The 19501-nt window shown below is 37.4% G+C and overlaps 1 protein-coding gene across 1 annotated transcript in view; it reads left to right on the top strand.

Moving 5' to 3' along the window:
- The window catches only part of LOC135577482 (uncharacterized), a 191040-nt gene that overhangs the window by 1423 nt on the left and 170116 nt on the right, over positions 1–19501 (top strand). Inside the window, 1 exon segment of the mRNA XM_065047623.1 lies at positions 2850–2927. Within this exon segment, the coding sequence (XP_064903695.1) occupies positions 2850–2927 (78 nt within the window).

The raw sequence follows: 19501 nt of genomic DNA on the forward strand, positions 1-19501 counted from the left end.
TATCATAACCAGATCTTTCACTCTTTTTTTCCATTTTCAGGGGTATTCTCCTTTCCCCTTTCCCTCCCTGTGATGAACACGATCATGGGACAACGATATAACAGCCAGGGAATTTCAGAAATGAGAACTTAGAATGCAGCTACATGTTTTCTGATCATGAAAGACTAAGGCTTTAGCTAGTGATGAATTGGAAGGTCTGATACACCTAGCAAAGAAATGCTTTATTGTGTTTCATTCACAAACATACCACATAGAATACCTAAAAATTAAGTTGGAAGATTTGGACTTGCTTTTTAATATTATTAAGTCTGTCTTATTTCTTGCCTTGGCAGTTCTAAGGCAGTCTTGACAAGAAGCAACTAGGAAAAGGAAGCATAGTAGAGGGTCCTCACTGTCTTTGTTGGGAAATTTAGGAATGTAGTAGGAAATAAGTGGGAACGATACCTTAATTAATAGTGAATCTTGCCGTTCAGTACTTAGAAAATATTTCCCATCTGAAATTGTTAGCGTAAATCTTGAAGAACTGGTTGCAAACAAGTTATCTCCACTCTTTGTTCCACTCATGCCACTTAGGACTCTATAAGCCATGCTTTTAAATTTGACTTGAAATGGAAAGGTAATACAGATAAACAGTTTTAGTGTAGAAAAGAGTTTTCTAAAATGAAACCTGTTAGCAAATGAGTCATACAGGGTGTGTTTAAAAACATTTCTGCTTTGGTTTTGAGTTCAACTAGGTTTTATTTAGTATTTATTTTCAAATTGTAGGTGAAGAAAGTGATACCGATACAGTTTCAGTAAGAAGAAAATTTCAAGACGTTCACTTACAGGTAAAAATTTCTGATGTCTAACTCAACGGAATAATTTTATGTTCAATAGACGTGATTGAATTATTTGAACAGCTTACATATGCCTGTGGTGTTGATGCAGTCAGCAGAAGACTCCATGTAGCCTGCATTTTAATGCGTATTTTCAGCAAGTATAACAAGAGAGAGGTTCAATAAATAATGTCATGAAGGCCAATATGAAGTAATATTTTGTCTTGGTATTATTAGTATACCAGAGAAAGCAATACAATGTATTGCATAGAACAGGCAACTCTGAGAAAGGCTACGATAGGTATGGAAAAAGAATAACCAGATGAATCACAAAATGAAAAAACTTATAAAAATATGGTCATTCACCTGAGAGCCTAACATAAACAGTTAACATGGTGTTTTGTTTTAAAAAAATAAATAAATAAATCTGAGATAATGGCTACCATAACAAAAGCAGACTGGAATATCCTGCTGTTGTTTCTCAGACCAGACTATGGGCTACCCAGAGTAGTTACACTGAATGCAGAAAAGTACAGTACACATTGTGTGTGTGCAGCCATACTAATCCTGTGTTCTGCTTGCTCAAATACCAATTACGAAAACTGAATTTACTGTCCTTGCTTGTTCAGCATAGTGCTAGGCATTGTCATGCCTCTGACAACAACTAATACAAACCACTTCAGAAAGCAAGAGTTTCACTAATGGAAAACATTTGCCGTTTATCACCAAATGCTTTTAGATTTTACATAGAGGTGAATTACAGAGTAGGCCTTAATTTGTATATGAACTCAGGGAATATTAATAATATATACATAAAGATTTGCAGCTGTAATTACCAGTGATTTGTAACCTAACACTAGGACTCTTTTTTTTTTCTTTGTTGTTTGGGGTTTTTGGGGTTTGTATTTATCAGTAGGTCTTCTGAGGCAGTGTGTGCTTTTTGCTGCATCAAGAAACTAGCTATTTATCTCTTTTTTTTCATATGTCTTCACATATGGTTCCCTCTTGTGATATTTTTAGCATAAAATGTCTTCATTAAAAATAAGTTTATGCAGGTTGGGTAACCTCATCTGAATAATAGTAGTTTGAAACAAATCTAAGTAATGGTGTTTGGGTTTGTCAGTGTCAGTATCTTCTGTGTTTTGAATTTAACTTTTTTTTTTTTTTTCTCCTCCCCCACTAAGAATCTGTATGTCTGTGATGGGAAAATACAAGAGAAAGTAAAAGTGGATGTGATAGTTCAAGACTATGTTAGAAAAATTCCTGGATGGATTATGGTAACATATTTCACCTGTTCTAAGTTATTAGCTAAGTAGAATAAAGTAAGAGCTCTCTAACTGTGCAGCACCATGATTTCTAATACAACTTCTCTGCTGTTCCTACATTGTTCCTCTCTTGCTTGCTACTTACATAAATATCACAGCATCTCATGTCTCTGACAGCAATGACTTGTAAGAAACAGTGCAGACTATATCCATTTTTTTTTTTCTTTTTTTTTTCTACTTTGTTCTTTGAACCCTGAGGTGTGAGTTGATCCTCACTTCATTAAGTTTTCTGAAAAGCCTAAATTTGAAGGTTGTAGAGAAAAAGAGAGTTTTAGCTTTATTTTGGGTTTGGGGATAAGGGAGATTAGGGGCACGAAGGATTCTGTTACATGGTATGGTTTCTGTTTCCTACTCAAGTTGCCAGGGATGTATAAATTATCCAGGTGTATATATACATATATGTATATATCTCCATGTATGGATTCTCATATTTGGGAAAGGGATTAAACTATGACACATAATGTAGAAGTTGCAAAAATAAATAGCCTTTCCAAGATTAAACTGCTAACTCTTAAAAATTGTTACTGAAGTCTGACTAGACATTTTCTTCCTTGTCTGAAACTTACGAAGGCCCTTAGGACCATAACTATACAGGACCTATTATAGTAAGGAGAGAGTAGGAGAAGTCACACATAAGGTTTGGTTGTTACTTCTAATGTGCAAAAAATTGAGGATATTAGATTGTGTCTTCTGTTTGTTTTTCAGTGAGAATGTCAAGGATCGTCAAAAGGTCTGCATTTAGCTTCACCAGTGCAAGAACTGATTGGTACAGCTAAATCTTTTGGAGGTTGGTCAAATATTTTAGTTACAAAACATGTTTCTATTAAAATTTATTAGAAATATTTAATGTATTGAAAACACAGAGGCACTGTTTATCCAACAGTACAGTTCAACGGACTGGATTCTTGAAGAGAAGACAGACATGATTTTGCTTATGGCAAAATGTGTTTGAAAAAATAGAAAATAAATAACTTGTATACATAAAAGCAGCTTTTCTTAAATAGCCCCAGGAAAAAAGAAAATGCATAGTTACAAAATTCAGAAGCATTACGCTCCATTAAATGAAAGCGTAGTTTTTTGTTTCTGGAATGTCATGAATGGCTTTGGGTTGGCTGGTAACTGGTACTCAAAGTGGTACTTTACTAGTAAACTTCCTTTTTTCAGAAGTTCTCCAGACTTGATGCAAACCTAAAATAGAATTTAGGTGTAAATACTTCAAGCCTAACAACTACAAAAAGCATTATGTTAATCATGCTTTATGGCAAGCAAAGCTGCGCTGGTACTAGCCAACTACAATGCTTTAAAGTAATATAAAAATAGAGTAACAAAACCTGTTGGATAAGGCTGTTCCTTCTGATCAGAAATCACGAAGAGCAAAGCAGTCTTCTGCGGAGAGAAATCCCATCAGAGTTCCAGACCCGAGCGGACGGAGGAAGAAATGCAGCCGACTCAATATGAGTGATAAAGCATACTTCAACTTTATTGCCCGAGATAGCGTGCATTTATACCAAATACCATAATTATGCATACTTGTCTCTATCTCATAGGCTAAGCACATTTACTTACTCCACCTACTTGGGTTTAGCTAGCTATGCGCATCCCACATTCTTCTGACTCTTATCTCTTCAAAAATATCCTGACCCTGCCTTAGTACTTTTCCGTTCCCCCCTTTCCCACGGCCTAATAGACAAGCTAACTATGGCCTACTTATGTCAACTAAAATGGGCTCTGCTCGTACAGTTGCTTGGTGGACTCATGTCTGTGCTCCTTGAGCCAATCCCCGACATATCCCCCCTTTTCTTTTTTTAATGAGCAGAGCCTGCCCAAGTGTCTGCTCTAAAATCTTCTTAATACATGATATAGCACAACTCAAGCATATTAATACAACTGCTACTATGATTAAGAGAGACAGAGCACTCTGCAAAAGCCCTTTTACCCATCCTCCTAGTCCAAACCAGTTCATGAGGCCCTCTAAGCCAAAGAGGCCTACATCCTCTCTGATCTTCTGTGAATGGTCCGTAAGTTGTTTAATCTCCTCGTGGATGGATCTCGACTTATTCTGTAAATCCATACAGCACATTCCGTCAAATTCCTCACATCCATGGCCATGGGCTAATAACAAAAGTCTCCTGTGACTGTATTCTGCAGTGTAGCATGTCTTACAGAATCTACATCTAACAAAAGTCCACTTAAAGCCTTAGAAGTTCTGTTTATTTGCTTAACTAGCCAGCATCCTAACTTTTCTAAAGTATTTAAAGCTTTAGTTGTGCCAACACTAGATACAAGAGATCCTAAAACCCTTAACCCTGATCCTCAATAATCTACATTATCATCACATTTTGACTCATATACACGCAAAAAGTGTTTTTCTCGTCTTGCTCTTCTGTGATCTATTATCATAGATACATTGGGCGTTAAGAGAGTTAATAGTCCCAAAATACACAGTCCTCCAACAGCGTTAGAAGGAATTCCTGGTCAGGCTCTATCTTCACAGATCAGGAATACAACATACAGGAGGTTTTAGGGTCGCTGTCAATGACATCCCTTGCATTCTTCTGTGAAGCATTACACCGTCGAGTTTCATTTCTGTAGTCACCAAGGGTAGCATTAACATTTTGTAGTTTTGTCCATTCATGTTCTTGTATACTGTTCTGACACTTTTCACAAACCGGCTGAATACAAGCATCCATGGGCATAGATGCCAGCAATTCCAGTTCCTGTGGTTCGATGTCTGCTTCCAGGTGGCAATTAATCCAAAGTGCCGTGTTAGTATTATTACAGTTTGTTGCAATGCCTCTGCACCAACCACTATTTGAAACAGTCGTGTGATGCTGCTGTAGTCATCAAGGAAGACACCAACCAAGCATGTGTGGAACGTTTTTTCCAGAGACATCGTAGTTAGGCATATAGATGGTCAGTCATGTTGGCTAAAGTAATCCACATGTTACTCTTTGTCTGTGCAGGCATCCAAAACACAGCAGCTGCAACAATCATTGTCAGGAAGATAACACAGGTTTCACGTTTCGTGCTGGCAACCATTGCAGCTCTTGATCTGTAAAAACATAAGCATAACCTCTCCCCCAGGTTATCAATTGGTGTGGCCTTTTCCATTGAATGTTAACTAGTGATTTGACCATAACTAATGCAGGTTCTTTCTGATTTAGCATGGTTTTGGGTCATAGTTACAAAGTGTTTCATCACAGGGCAAATTTAGGCTGCACCACTTAGATATAAGTGATTCATCACATACAATCCTTTTGACAATACCCCTTTTTGTTTTAAAAACAAACAAACAAACAAAACAAAACAAAAACACAGTTCAGAATCAGATACGTGCGTTGGATCTTGACTACGTACTCAAAATCGCAAATCAAATTTAGAGGTTCCTCCTTAAAAATCTCTAAATAATTTAAAGCTGTGCCAAGTTCTGCTAATTGGGTTGAACTTTCAATAATTTTCACAGAATGATGCTAATCACTATCTTCACGCTAAACCACTACAGCTTTATGAGACTTCCCAAAACCATCAACAAAAACTGTGCAAGTATGTAGGATCAGACCAAATACAAGTATGACCTATGACCTGATGTTAAAGACTTGCAGGTTCTGCAGCAATTTACATTTTACATTTATGCATACCAAAAGCTGTGCTGTTAAGAAAACCAGCTAGTGCAATTGACAAAGACATAGATTACAAATAAAATAAAAAAATAAAAAAAAATCAGAATTAAATTTCACAAATGGTACATATATGACAAAAGGATCATGGCCTATTAAGACTTAAATTCATTCCCTGCATTTTCTTGATCAGAGTGACAATTGGTATATTAGTCTGTTAGCATTCTCATCATACTGTCGCACAATAGCCACAGGTTGTTTCATAGACAAATCTGCAAGTCCAATCAAATGCAGTCAGCCTGTAAAGTTGTCATAAATTCATCCCTCAAAGTTTCTAACTCCATTTTGGCTGTCATATTTATTGGATATTGTTTTCCCTTACTGGATTGAAGTCCTGTTTCAGATTTCTCAGTGTAGTATTTGCTTTATCAAAAACATTGGCTGTTAATACTAGTGGAAATACAGCATTCAAAAGTTCCTTGAAGATTTCTCACTTGCACAAGCAGATCTGCACCATCCAAGCACCTTCTTGTAGGATATGCAACTAAACAGAATTCTCAGAAAACGTTATTTGAGCTTACAATTTACTTAACAAATCCTGACCCAAGAGAGGTATAGGACTTTTAGGCAAATACAAGAATTCGTGTATTAAAACTTTGTTCCAAATCTGGCATTCCGTTTGTCTCAAAAAACGGCCTTTCTTTCGTTGTCTCCCATGCCCTCAAAAACTAGCATGGTGAATTTACTAAGAAGTCTCGTACAATTAATTACCATAGGATAAGACTATCAACAAATTTTTGGTTTAATTGTCCAGTTTCATTAGAACTACGGGTCTGCTCAGGATGCCTTTAAACTTCACTCTCGGACTGCTCCATTCAGTATTACATCGCTGCAGTGGGGGGAGAGAGAACCCCCCTTTCACTTCTTTAAAAGCGGGCAGCCAGGTTTTTCCAGTTGTTTTTTCTTTCTGTGCAGTGTAGATATAACCAAGGTCATGCAGCTGGCATACTGGCTGGTACGAAGTAGGAGGCTCTGGGAAACTTCTCAGTTACAATGAGCTGCACACAGGCCTGGGATATTTTGCTCTTTTGTTTTCCCATTTCATTCCAGCCATAATACACTTTATATGCAATTTCAAGTAGCTCAGCAATAGTTACATTCCTTAGCTCCATTTGCCTTTTACAATTTAGAGATGTCAAAAAACAGTATAAACCAGTATAATAAACATAAATCCATTATTCTATTGTCCTAGATCCAAATCAGTTCACATTCCAGCAACCTTTAAATACAACTTCATAACTTCATACAATACCCCAAGTTCACATCTATCATAGTATTTTAACAATTTAAATGCTTTTCTAACAATATAAGCGATTACTTTAATGTGTAAGGATGCATCCTAAGGGGGAGCAAGGTGGAATTTTAACAGTGGAACCGGTTCCCATTTTGTAATTATCTCCCCAAACAAGATTCTTTTGGTACCGAATATGAATATACAAACTAAAATACTGAGCTCAGTACGAAAACCATATACCAAGTTCAAATAAGCAGATGGATCACACTTACACCAATTTAAGACAATATCTCAATTTTTTGCATTGCACCTTGAACCGCTTACTGCTCAGCCAGGTGGAGATACCTCTGGGTCTCCCTGACAAAATGGGTCAGTGCGCGCTGGAGGCCCATTTGGCATCCCCCCCCCCTGCAGCAAGCTGTACTGGGCAAGGCCTTTTAATTTTTATTTATTTATTATTTTTTTTTTTTATAGTGTCTCATCTGGTGTGCTACAACTGTTATTCTAAAACCATGATTCTTCACTTGATGTGCATACAAAAAGGCCAAATTTAGTGCACCGAGATGAGAGACAGCCTGTCACAGAGTTGCGCAAGTCTGGATATTGGAATAAAGCTAGTACGCTAGAAAAAAGAATATAACAGCTACTACACATAAAATCTTAACATCACGTTCACGCAGTAAGGAACTAAATTACTCATGATCTTTTGTACTATCACAAAACGCACCTTTTGAGTCAACCGATTTTCATGAATCTCTGTGAACCTACTGCACCATATAACAAAGACCTACCAAAATTGCAACATGCTTAAACAGATACCCACAAAGAAAACAGGCTAATAAGGAAAACATTGTGCAGACTTCGGCAAGTTTACTGTGACCTGTGTGTTATCAGTTAACTCTCTCTCAGCTGTCTGAAATGATTTAATGATCTCTTGTAGGGATTTATTTTGTCTTACTCTTCTCACCCTAAAAACAACATTAATTGCAATAAGGTGTTATACTCCAAGATTCTATTCCCCGGACACTTTTCCCAATCATTTAACTTATACAGCAGCCACCATTAATTACAATATTTTACAAGATCTTCTTTCCTCATATTTCCAAGTGCTTCCCTGTGTTTTGAAACACCTCCCAATACCGATTTTTTATGAACACGACTGAAAACAGTAATTTCTGACCCCACGGAAAAGCCCAGGGCTGCTTGCAGCGTGAGTGGGAAAAGTGGAGAGAAAGTTTTACGGTGCAATTATACCACAAAGAAACAATTCTAACAACAACCAGTAAAACAACTAACTCACATTCCTGACAAGCTGCTTGACTTTCAGAGAGGCAATAAACAGCAGCACATAATATGCACTGTAAAACTCGCAAATAACATGTTGATAGCAAACATTAGCATTCTCTACTGCTAATTTCAACACCAGTACTTCCTTAACTTCTAAGTTTTATACCCTGAGTCCCCAGAAGCACCCCCTTTCCCGTCACGATTATCATGACCACATTGCTGACTGTCAGATTCACTTGCTGTTAACTGATCTAATCTGTCACACAGTTCTGTTGAACAGTTCTATTTTCAGTGACTTCTTCTGTTCTCTTGTGGAAGTTAGAGGGTTAAAATGCAGGAAAAGCAGATTGGTAAAATTGGTAAAAGGACTGATAGTACACTTGTTTACGACTTTAGCATTCTCAGCTTTCACAGGTTCTTTGAGTAAGTTGTCTGACACCAATCCTCTGGACTTGCTGTTCTCACCAGGGTTAGATGATGGTACAGGAGGCTAACCGTTTGGCATTGTTCCTTCCCCCCGCCCCGGACTGCTGAACCATCGGGGGTGCCGAAAGCACAGCAGGGGATTGAATAGGGAGGGTATCGCAGACACAAACCGGGTGAACTTCACCGCAACTTTCAGGATACTTATCAGGCTGCAACGCTGCAAAAATTCCGGCAGCAGCAGACCGTTCAAGCTTCCATGTAGTTACTAATGATTTAGCTTCTGTATGTCCATTGCTGACTTTATCCCATAATTTCTGCTCTATACTGTCCCAAAGTTCAAGTTTTGAGTCACTAATGCTCGTAACAGTCTTTTCAGGTTTTAATTGCTTCATTGTAGTATTTATCAGTTTCCAGATGGTTACAAGGCCGAGAATATATCTTTCGCGGTGACTAATTGCCTTCCACAACACAGTTCCCATCTTTTTCCAAGTCTCTATTTGAAAAACTCCTGACAGGTCAGCAGGATACCTATTGCCTCTGCACCAAGTTAGTAGTCTTTTAAGGTTCTTCGCTGATAACGCAGATATGCCCGTTTCCATCGGCGGAGCGGAAGGCTCCATTTTGCCGAGTTTCTGTGAAGCTACCGCGGCTAAATTCTTTTCCACTTTATAACGCTTAATATTATTAATTACTTCCCTCCACAGTTTCTTCAGTTTCTTAGCTGTTTTATCCTCGTCTATGACCATATCCCACAACACATTCCCCAATTTCCTCCACTCTCCTTCATCAAACAATAAATCAGGATCCTGAAAACACCCCTTAGTTTTCCCCGTTGCTACTAGACCAGCTAGCTGTTTAACGCAACTATAATCAACCCCCCGCTTTTCTAAAAAACTTTGTAATAAATCTAGGGCTACGTCTAAATCCATTTCTTTGTTATTCATAATTTTAATCCGTTTCTCCGTTATTCATCATTTTAATCCATTTCTCCGTTATTCATCACTATAGTACGGTACCTCTTGCTAAATTAAGAGACCTCTTGCAGCCCTTGTTTCCTGTAGCCCAGCACTGGCGAACTTCAGTCGGTTCAGGCTTCGGAGTCGACACACCGCAGCACAGTGTTCGGTCGCTCTTGCCCGCCGGTCGCTGCTCTCCCGGCGCCTTTTGCTTCTATCCGCCGCTTCAGGTTCCCTGTTCGGGCGCCAATTACGGAGAGAAATCCCATCAGAGTTCCAGACCCGAGCGGACGGAGGAAGAAATGCAGCCGACTCAATATGAGTGATAAAGCATACTTCAACTTTATTGCCCGAGATAGCGTGCATTTATACCAAATACCATAATTATGCATACTTGTCTCTATCTGATAGGCTAAGCACATTTACTTACTCCACCTACTTGGGTTTAGCTAGCTATGCGCATCCCACATTCTTCTGACTCTTGTCTCTTCAAAAATATCCTGACCCTGCCTTAGTTAGTACTTTTCCGTTCCCCCCTTTCCCACGGCCTAATAGACAAGCTAACTAAGGCCTACTTATGTCAACTAAAATGGGCTCTGCTCGTACAGTTGCTTGGTGGACTCATGTCTGTGCTCCTTGAGCCAATCCCCGACAGTCTTCCTCTACAATTAAAACATTTTAGATCTCTGTCTATCTATCTATCAAGCTATTTTAAGATGGGGGGAGGGGCTCCAACACATCTCTTTTTTTCTGTCTTCTGTAGTCTGTGAAATCAATATGGTTAGGAAAAACCTTTTATTTTTTTCTTCCTAATAGATTGTATGTTAATAATCCATTTAGCCTGGCAAAAAAGCTTAATGAAATATGCTATTACAGTAAGGCTTGTTTCTAAGTCATATACATTAGTGGAAGTGCCCTAATAGATTTGGGGCTTTTTTTCTTCTTCTTGTTTTGTTTTGTCATTAATTTGGTTGGGTTTTTTTAATAGGCAACCAAGCTGCTGTTTGCAGAAGGAAAGTAGAATTGTCAAATGAATGTTCTTCATCCAGACCTCCACAGTTAGGATTTTCTGATGTTCCCATATCAACAAAGACAATCACCATACCCAGGCATCAGACTTCCCCAGAACTGAATAAAACTTGGTGTGATAGTATCTTGGAAGAATACCAGTCTGCAGATGAGGGATGCTCCTGGAGCAATGTAACTCTTGCAGACTTGTATCCAGGGATGTTAGAGTTACTTACAAGGCTCATGACAAAGCAGACTCGGAGAAAAGAGTCAAAATACATGTTTGGACAATTAAGGCACAGAAGACACCCTTCTGGAAGACCAAAGCTCAGTGTCACCTTAGTCAAAATAAGAGGGTTCAGACCTCCTAAACTGAAGCGAGCACAGCCTAGCATATGCAGCAGTAGACATGAAGACATACAGAATCAAACTTTTGGAAATGAGAATAGAGAACTTCGTGATGACAAGAGGTCCATTAATAAGTTGTCTGGTGTGGTACCTTATTCTTACATTGATACAAATGAAATCAAAATGGACTGCTCTGACTCAAGTTTAGTACCTAGAAAAGGCCCAAAAGTCTCCAAACGGACTGTTTTTCCTGATGTTATAACTGCAATGGGAGAGACGTTTCTAGTTGAAGATGAGTTACAGACTACTGTCTCACTTAATCCAAAATGCAAAGAAAGTGAAAAATTTGCTTACCAGTGTCCTTCAGAATACTGTTTTGTAACGTCTGCTGCCAGTTCAGGGTCAACAGGACTTCATCCGGTAAAAGAGAGTAAAACTCAAAAAAATTACTTTTCTTGTGGTGATACCTCAGAGTTGTGTTCATCTACTTGCAGTTCCTATGGCAATAGTCATGCTTTTACACCTGTTGCAAACTGTTCTCTTGCAAGAGCATCAAATACTTTGCTCATAAATCCTGAAAAAATAACTTCTGAAAGACAAATTCCTTTCGAGCACAAGCACTTATTTTCCTTGTTGTCTACAAAGCAGAGTCCTTCAAAGATGCCCCAGAAATACAATGATGCATTTGAAAAGCTCTCCTACAAGCTGTGTCCCCAAGAAATCCAAAAGCCTTTCACATTGACAAGATCTCTTGCAAATTCACAGAACCTTGAAGATAAAGGAAGATTAGTGAAGAGTAATTTAAGTCATTCTGTGAGGTCCCATACACAGTGTGATAGAGAATTTGACAGGATCTATGAGCAATTGTGTAGTGGGGGTGTTCCAAAACTTCCTGGGTTTCAGAGAGCTTCAAATTTAAAGAAGTATGGAGGAGTACAGATGTCAGAAACTGTAAATGCTCTGGTTAACTCGCCTGTTCAAACTTTATCTGTATCTCCCAGAGTTAAAAGACTGGGGAATTTCCAAAACGATCCTCTTTGTTCACCAGTAAAGCGACTGAGAGGTATACCGGAACGTTATCTATCTTCAACAAAATGTGAACAGATTGCTCACAGAAGAAACGCTGAACTTCAGACCGACGGCATGAGGTTTTTGAACCCATACATTGTCAGTAACCCCAGCATTTTTGACAGTCACAACTGCCAGAGTCAGGTACTAAAGGACCTTGTAAAACTATAATATTGTGCAGTCTTTGATATTTGGAAAAGGGCTTAAAAATAGATTAGAGCTGGAAGCTTTTTAAACAAGTGGCAGCTTACTTCTTGTGCTATTTGGTCAGTAGAGTTGTTTTACAACTTTGGGGTTTGGGGGATTTTAATTTGCTAAAATATAAGTCGTATCAGGTCTCCTGGATCATGTGAGGAAGTTCACTATATTTAATAACCTTGAAAGTGGTTATACAATGCTCAATAATAGATTGTGTTTTAATAGACTGTGTCACTGGTTTAAATAATCTCAGTCAGTGAGCCTGTTAATTAAGGTGGTGTCCTTCTGAAATGATAACACTTTGTAGGTGAACGAATTGAGGCGAACCAATTAAACTTTACCGGGTTCTACTGAAATCATTAGACTTGTGGATTTAAATATTAAATCCAGCCCTTATTTCCAGGTTCCCAGTCATTTCTTCTGAGGCAAGCTGTGACATAATACATGAGTTTTTCCATCGATGTAATCTGTTAATGCTTTATTCTCAGGGCTCTGGATTTCATGCTGCGTCAGATAAAACTTTTCTTGGTGTTCCTGGTACTTCCTTGCAAGGTTAGTTTCAGAGACTTTATGAATTACTGCTTTAGCAATCACAAGCACTTCTTCAAGGGTAGATCTACAAATCTCAATAGACCGCTGTCTAGGTGACAGCTCTTCTTCCTCAGTAACAGTTGGGTATGTTCAAGTGTTCCTTTAAGGAATCTATACAGAAAAGGGTTTTCTGAATCACATGTAAACAGCAATTTAAGAAGCTTTTCTTTAGGTTAACTGGGACTTTTCCTACTAAAGTGTTGCTTATACCCATTGGTTTTCTCCCTTCCTTTTTTCTATTTTATTTAAAATTTGCTGTTGCTTTTACTTTACATATCTACCTGTTCAGCAGGAAATGCATACTTTATTAATCCTACACTTGAGTAACCACATGCTTTTGTTTGGATTCTTCATCTTTACAAAAACTTGCAATTGAGTTGTTGCATGCTACTGTCACTTGCTTAGGTGAATTAGATTGTTAGCCTGGATAAAAAGGCTTTTGCTAATTCAGGACAGTAGAATTTTAGAATTTTCAAAACACACCACCAAAACTAGCTTAGTTTAAGATTCAAAAATGCTAATCTTCTGATTTTCTTTTTAAAATCTAATTTTGGTTTAAAGCATGTCTGTAACATGACATGAACTTTTTTTCCTACTAAGTAAAATGTTTGTTTTATTTTTATGAACCTTGTCATCAAGATAACAACTAACATGTAAAGGAAAATACTGAAGAAGATGCCTTGAAATATTGTCAACTGGTATACAAGAAGAAAATAGCAGAAGAAATGTACTTCTTTGCATGTTTCTTGCCTTGTTGCATTTTCATTGATGGTTAATTGTAAATAATTTGTTTATTTGAGGTGGACATCTGTTTATTTTGCCTTCCTCAAATTTTAACTAATACTTTATGTATTATGTTTTTTTTTTTTTCTGGTATCAGCAGTTCCTTCTACGTTTTTCTAATGGCATAAGCATTTTTGCAGAAATATAGCTTATACTTAAGTACAGTGTGCAAAATGTATTGGAAATTAAGTTTTGCCAGCACCTTTTGCATTAGAATATTTTTGTAAGGAAACTTGCTCATTGAAGTATGCCAGTGAAGTATTACCCATATCTTAACAGGCTAACATTTTAACAAAATACAGTAGTGTCCATGCTACTCAGCATTGTTCTTATCCTTTTCATACTACTGTTTTCTACCACCAGAATCTGGGATTGCAGGTACCAACTCTGGTTGGCCTAGTGCAGTGAAGAATTACAGCAGTCCCAGAAATGCACAGTACTGTCGCAAAAGGTAAGTTCTTCCTCAAAAAGAAAATCCAAAAGAAATTCTTGGTGCTTTACGTCTATATTAAAGGTGTGGAGGCTGTTGCTTACATGTGTCCTTCTAGAATGAAAATCAGATCGGATGCTTGGGAAAGCCCAAGCTAATCAGACCTGCAGACTCAAACACTGGGAGGTAAGTGTCTGGACAAAACTAGCCAGACTTCAGCATGGCTGGCCAGTGAACGTAAGGTAGTAAGATGGCTTGACTGAATAGCTACTCTAGTCCTTCTTTCTGTTCCTTGTAGACGCATTTATTATTTTAGATATAACTCAGATGGACTGCCAGCTGACAAGCTTCCTTGGGCCTGTAGTGTGTCGTTCTTGTATATGGTTCCAAGGAGTGAAGCTCTTGTTTAATGGCTACAGAGCCCTCAGAAGTTTTATGCTTAAGCCACGTGGCAAAATGCTGCATTTGTAATGAATGGTGGTGGAAAGAAACCTGTATTGTCTTCCTGTCTCAAACTTGATAGCCTTTCTGGAGAAGGTGATTATGAAAGACGTATTTCAGAAAAAGAAATGTTCATAACTAAAACTTTTCTTGAGCTCTGTGTGACTGCTGTTGTACAGCTATAGTGCTATACTGAGTTGTCAGATGTAAACCAAAATGGTTCAAAATATGCCATTTCTTAAGTAATATGCAAGGAAATAATTACATTCTCACTTGTATCTTTCCTTTTTAGCTATTGGTGAATACATTCCGAGCTTACATCGGGAAGTTTAAGAGATACTTATATAATTTAGGTTAAGAGAGTAGCATTACGGAGACATTAAAATGACATAGGATGAAAAGTTTTCTCTCTAGCTGAGAGCACATAGGAATGTGGACAAGGAGTCCTGCTGCTGTTTACAGTCAAGATGTTCAGATATCTTGCTTTGATGATTTGTTTCAATTTCATTCTGTTCATCAGAGTTTTGGCAGGCATAGTATTTTTGTGTAATTTACTTTGTAATCTTAACCATTCTTTTCTATAGGGTATCCAGAAAATTAAGCTACACTGTGGGTAAAGATGACAAATCCCAGCAATCGCTTGGGTGACTTCCTGGTTGAAACCCACCAAGGAGCATTCATGGACTGCTACAGAAAAAACTTTGCTTTATAAAGTTTGGGTTTGTTTTGTTTTTCTTTCTTCTTCCAAGAATCAGGGATGTATTTTATGTACGTGTCATGCAGTTAGTCCTGTTTTATGCTTACCTGTAATGTAAGTCTTCAGGACTGGTTCATCCCTTCTGACAGGGCGCTTAGTCCTTTGGCTTCATCAGGTATTGCAGGGAATCAGGGTTCCGTTCTATGGCAAAGTTTAAATTTTGTAGTTAGTAGTGTTTGTTCTAACAGTGTGATCAGTATTTTCTTGTTATCTGCTAATAAGCTTTGATTCTTAACATATTAGTCGTAAGATGAGAATCAAGCTCTTTTTGCTGGATTCCTGCCTGTTTGTGCTTTATAAGGGTATTGACACTACATGAAAAATTCTAAGCTGGGATGGATGATTGAAATGCAGTATTAGGCGCTATGACTTGTTATATGCCTGCTATGTTAAATTTTCTACATAGCTCACAGAGTGGATTGTTCAATAAAACTTTATATGTTTCAGTGAATTTGACAGTTATATTCTGTGTTCTGACAAAATATATGTTCTAAATAAAAACCCGTTCTCAACAATTATCTGCTTTCAACATTTTATTTCAGGTATGTGAATGCTCATGAGGAGTTTGTATCCCTACAGCAAATACATCAGTGATGTGGCTGGGTCCCACAGGTTTTCATTGCTGCATTGTTTGCCAGATAAACAGTGCCTCTGTGTTTTCAATACATTAAATATTGCTAATGAATTTTAATAGAAACATGTTTTGTAACTAAAATATTTGACCAACCTACATAAGATTTAGCTGTACCAATCAGTTCTTGCATTGGTGAAGCTAAATGCAGACCTTTTGACGAACCTTGAAAAACAAACAGAAAAACAAACAGAAGACACAATTTTTTGCACTTTTTTTCCTCAATTTTTTGCACATTAGAAGTAACAACCAAACCTTATTTGTGACTTCTACTCTCTCCTTACTATAATAGGTCCTGTATAGTTATGGTCCTAAGGGCCTTCGTAAGTTTCAGACAAGGAAGAAAATGTCTAGTCAGACTTCAGTAACAATTTAAGAGTTAGCAGTTTAATCTTGGAAAGGCTATTTATTTTTGCAACTTCTACGTTATGTGTCATAGTTTAATCCCTTTCCCAAATATGAGAATCCATACATGGACATATATACATATATGTATATATACACCTGGATAATTTATACATCCCTGGCAACTTGAGTAGGAAGCAGAAGCCGTACCATTTAACAGAATCCTTCGTGCCCCTAATCTCCCTTATCCCCAAACCCAAAATAAAGCTTAAACTCTCTTTTTTCTAACATTGTCTTGAACTATCACATCCACTTTTACTTTCTCTTGTATTTTCCCATCACGTACATACAGAATCTTAGTGGGGGAGGAGAAAAACCAAAAAAGTTAAATTCAAAACACAGAAGATACTGACACTGACAAATCCAAACAACATTACTTAGATTTGTTTCAAACTACTGTTATTCAGATGAGGATACCCAACCTGCATGAACTTATTTTTAATGAAGACATTTTATGCTAAAAATAGCCCAAGAGGGAACCTTATGTGAAGACATATTAAAAAAAAAAAAAAAAGAGATAAATAGCTAGTTTCTTGATGCAGCAAAAAGCACACACTGGCTCAGAAGACCTACTGATAAATACAAACCCCAAAACCCCAAACAACAAAGAAAAAAAAAAGAGTCCTAGTGTTAGGTTACAAATCACTGGTAATTACAGCTGCAAATCTTCATGTATATATTATTAATATTCCCTGAGTTCATATACAAATTAAGGCCTACTCTGTAATTCACCTCTATGTAAAATCTAAAAGCATTTGGTGATAAACGGCAAATGTTTTCCATTAGTGAAACTCTTGCTTTCTGAAGTGGTTTGTATTAGTTGTTGTCAGAGACATGACAATGCCTAGCACTATGCTGAACAAGCAAGGACAGTAAATTCAGTTTTCGTAATTGGTATTTGAGCAAGCAGAACACAGGATTAGTATGGCTGCACACACACAATGTGTACTGTACTTTTCCGCATCAGTGTAACTACTCTGGGTAGCCCATAGTCTAGTTTGGGAAACAACAGCAGGATATTCCAGTCTGCTTTTGTTATGGTAGCCATTATCTCAGATTTATTTATTTTTTTTTAAAACAAAACACCATGTTACCTGTTTTTGTTAGGCTCTCAGGTGAATGACCATATTTTTATAAGTTTTTTCATTTTGTGATTCATCTGGTTATTCTTTTTCCATACCTATCGTAGCCTTTCTCAGAGTTGCCTGTTCTATGCAATACATTGTATTGCTTTCTCTGGTATACTAATAATACCAAGACAAAATATTACTTCATATTGGCCTTCATGACATTATTTATTGAACCTCTGTCTTGTTATACTTGCTGAAAATACGCATTAATATGCAGGCTACATGGAGTCTTCTGCTGACTGCATCAACACCACAGGCATATGTAAGCTGTTCAAATAATTCAATCACGTCTATTGAACATAAAATTATTCCGTTGCGTTAGACATCAGAAATTTTTACCTGTAAGTGAATGTCTTGAAATTTTCTTCTTACTGAAACTGTATCGGTATCACTTTCTTCACCTACAATTTGAAAATAAATACTAAATAAAACCTAGCTGAACTCAAAACCAAAGCAGAAATGTTTTTAAACACACCCTGTATGACTCATTTGCTAACAGGTTTCATTTTAGAAAACTCTTTTCTACACTAAAACTGTTTATCTGTATTACCTTTCCATTTCAAGTCAAATTTAAAAGCATGGCTTATAGAGTCCTAAGTGGCATGAGTGGAACAAAGAGTGGAGATAACTTGTTTGCAACCAGTTCTTCAAGATTTACGCTAACAATTTCAGATGGGAAATATTTTCTAAGTACTGAACGGCAAGATTCACTATTAATTAAGGTATCGTTCCCACTTATTTCCTACTACATTCCTAAATTTCCCAACAAAGACAGTGAGGACCCTCTACTATGCTTCCTTTTCCTAGTTGCTTCTTGTCAAGACTGCCTTAGAACTGCCAAGGCAAGAAATAAGACAGACTTAATAATATTAAAAAGCAAGTCCAAATCTTCCAACTTAATTTTTAGGTATTCTATGTGGTATGTTTGTGAATGAAACACAATAAAGCATTTCTTTGCTAGGTGTATCAGACCTTCCAATTCATCACTAGCTAAAGCCTTAGTCTTTCATGATCAGAAAACATGTAGCTGCATTCTAAGTTCTCATTTCTGAAATTCCCTGGCTGTTATATCGTTGTCCCATGATCGTGTTCATCACAGGGAGGGAAAGGGGAAAGGAGAATACCCCTGAAAATGGAAAAAAAGAGTGAAAGATCTGGTTATGATACCTACGACATCACTGCCTCTTGACACTATCCCTAAATTATCAAAAAGCGAATGAAAATATATTCCAACTTATCCCATCTTCCATTTTTGTCCCCTGTCACTGCAGTCGTCACCTAAAGCTTTGTGGACACCTGCTGCCATAGAGCTAAAATAAAGACACATATGAAAGAAACTGTATCTTTGTGGGAAACAACACAATTTCACATCATCTGGTGAAAATGTTTAGCAAACGGAGGGTCGTCTTTGACAGTTTACCTGACCCCAGCAGAATTGTTTTATTAGAACTGAAACCCATACTTGTCAGATTATCAAAGTTTCTTCCCACATGACTTTCTGCCATTCAGTATTCTTTATCCAGTAGAACTGGCCACACATCTGGCACACTGCTCCCTAAACGGTCAGAAATTACTAGACTGCTATAGAAATGAGAGGTTCTTTTATAAAGGTAACTCAAGTGTCCAAGAATGGTTGACTCCATCATGTCAATTACAAGTTCTTAGAAATAGGTTGTATCATACAACAAGTTGATCTGCATACAAACTGAATATCCTTCTAGGTGTGAAACATCACAAAAGTGTAATTTTAAATATGTTTTCAATGTATTGTCAACCATACTTCAAATCACTAGAACGTTATTAGCAGAGGATCACGGCACGGCACAAAACAGAAAAAAAAATCAAGTATCTGCTCCAGGGATCCCTGAAGTGTTTTTAAGGGCCAAAAGAGAAATTCGGGAACACCTTTGTTGCTCAAGTGCAGGAGAGAGAGAAAAAATGAAAACTTCCACCTTTCTCTCTGAAAAATTTGACCAATAATACAGGAAGTT

This window comes from Columba livia (assembly GCF_036013475.1).
Source record: "Columba livia isolate bColLiv1 breed racing homer chromosome W unlocalized genomic scaffold, bColLiv1.pat.W.v2 SUPER_W_unloc_4, whole genome shotgun sequence".
NCBI lineage: Eukaryota > Metazoa > Chordata > Aves > Columbiformes > Columbidae > Columba > Columba livia.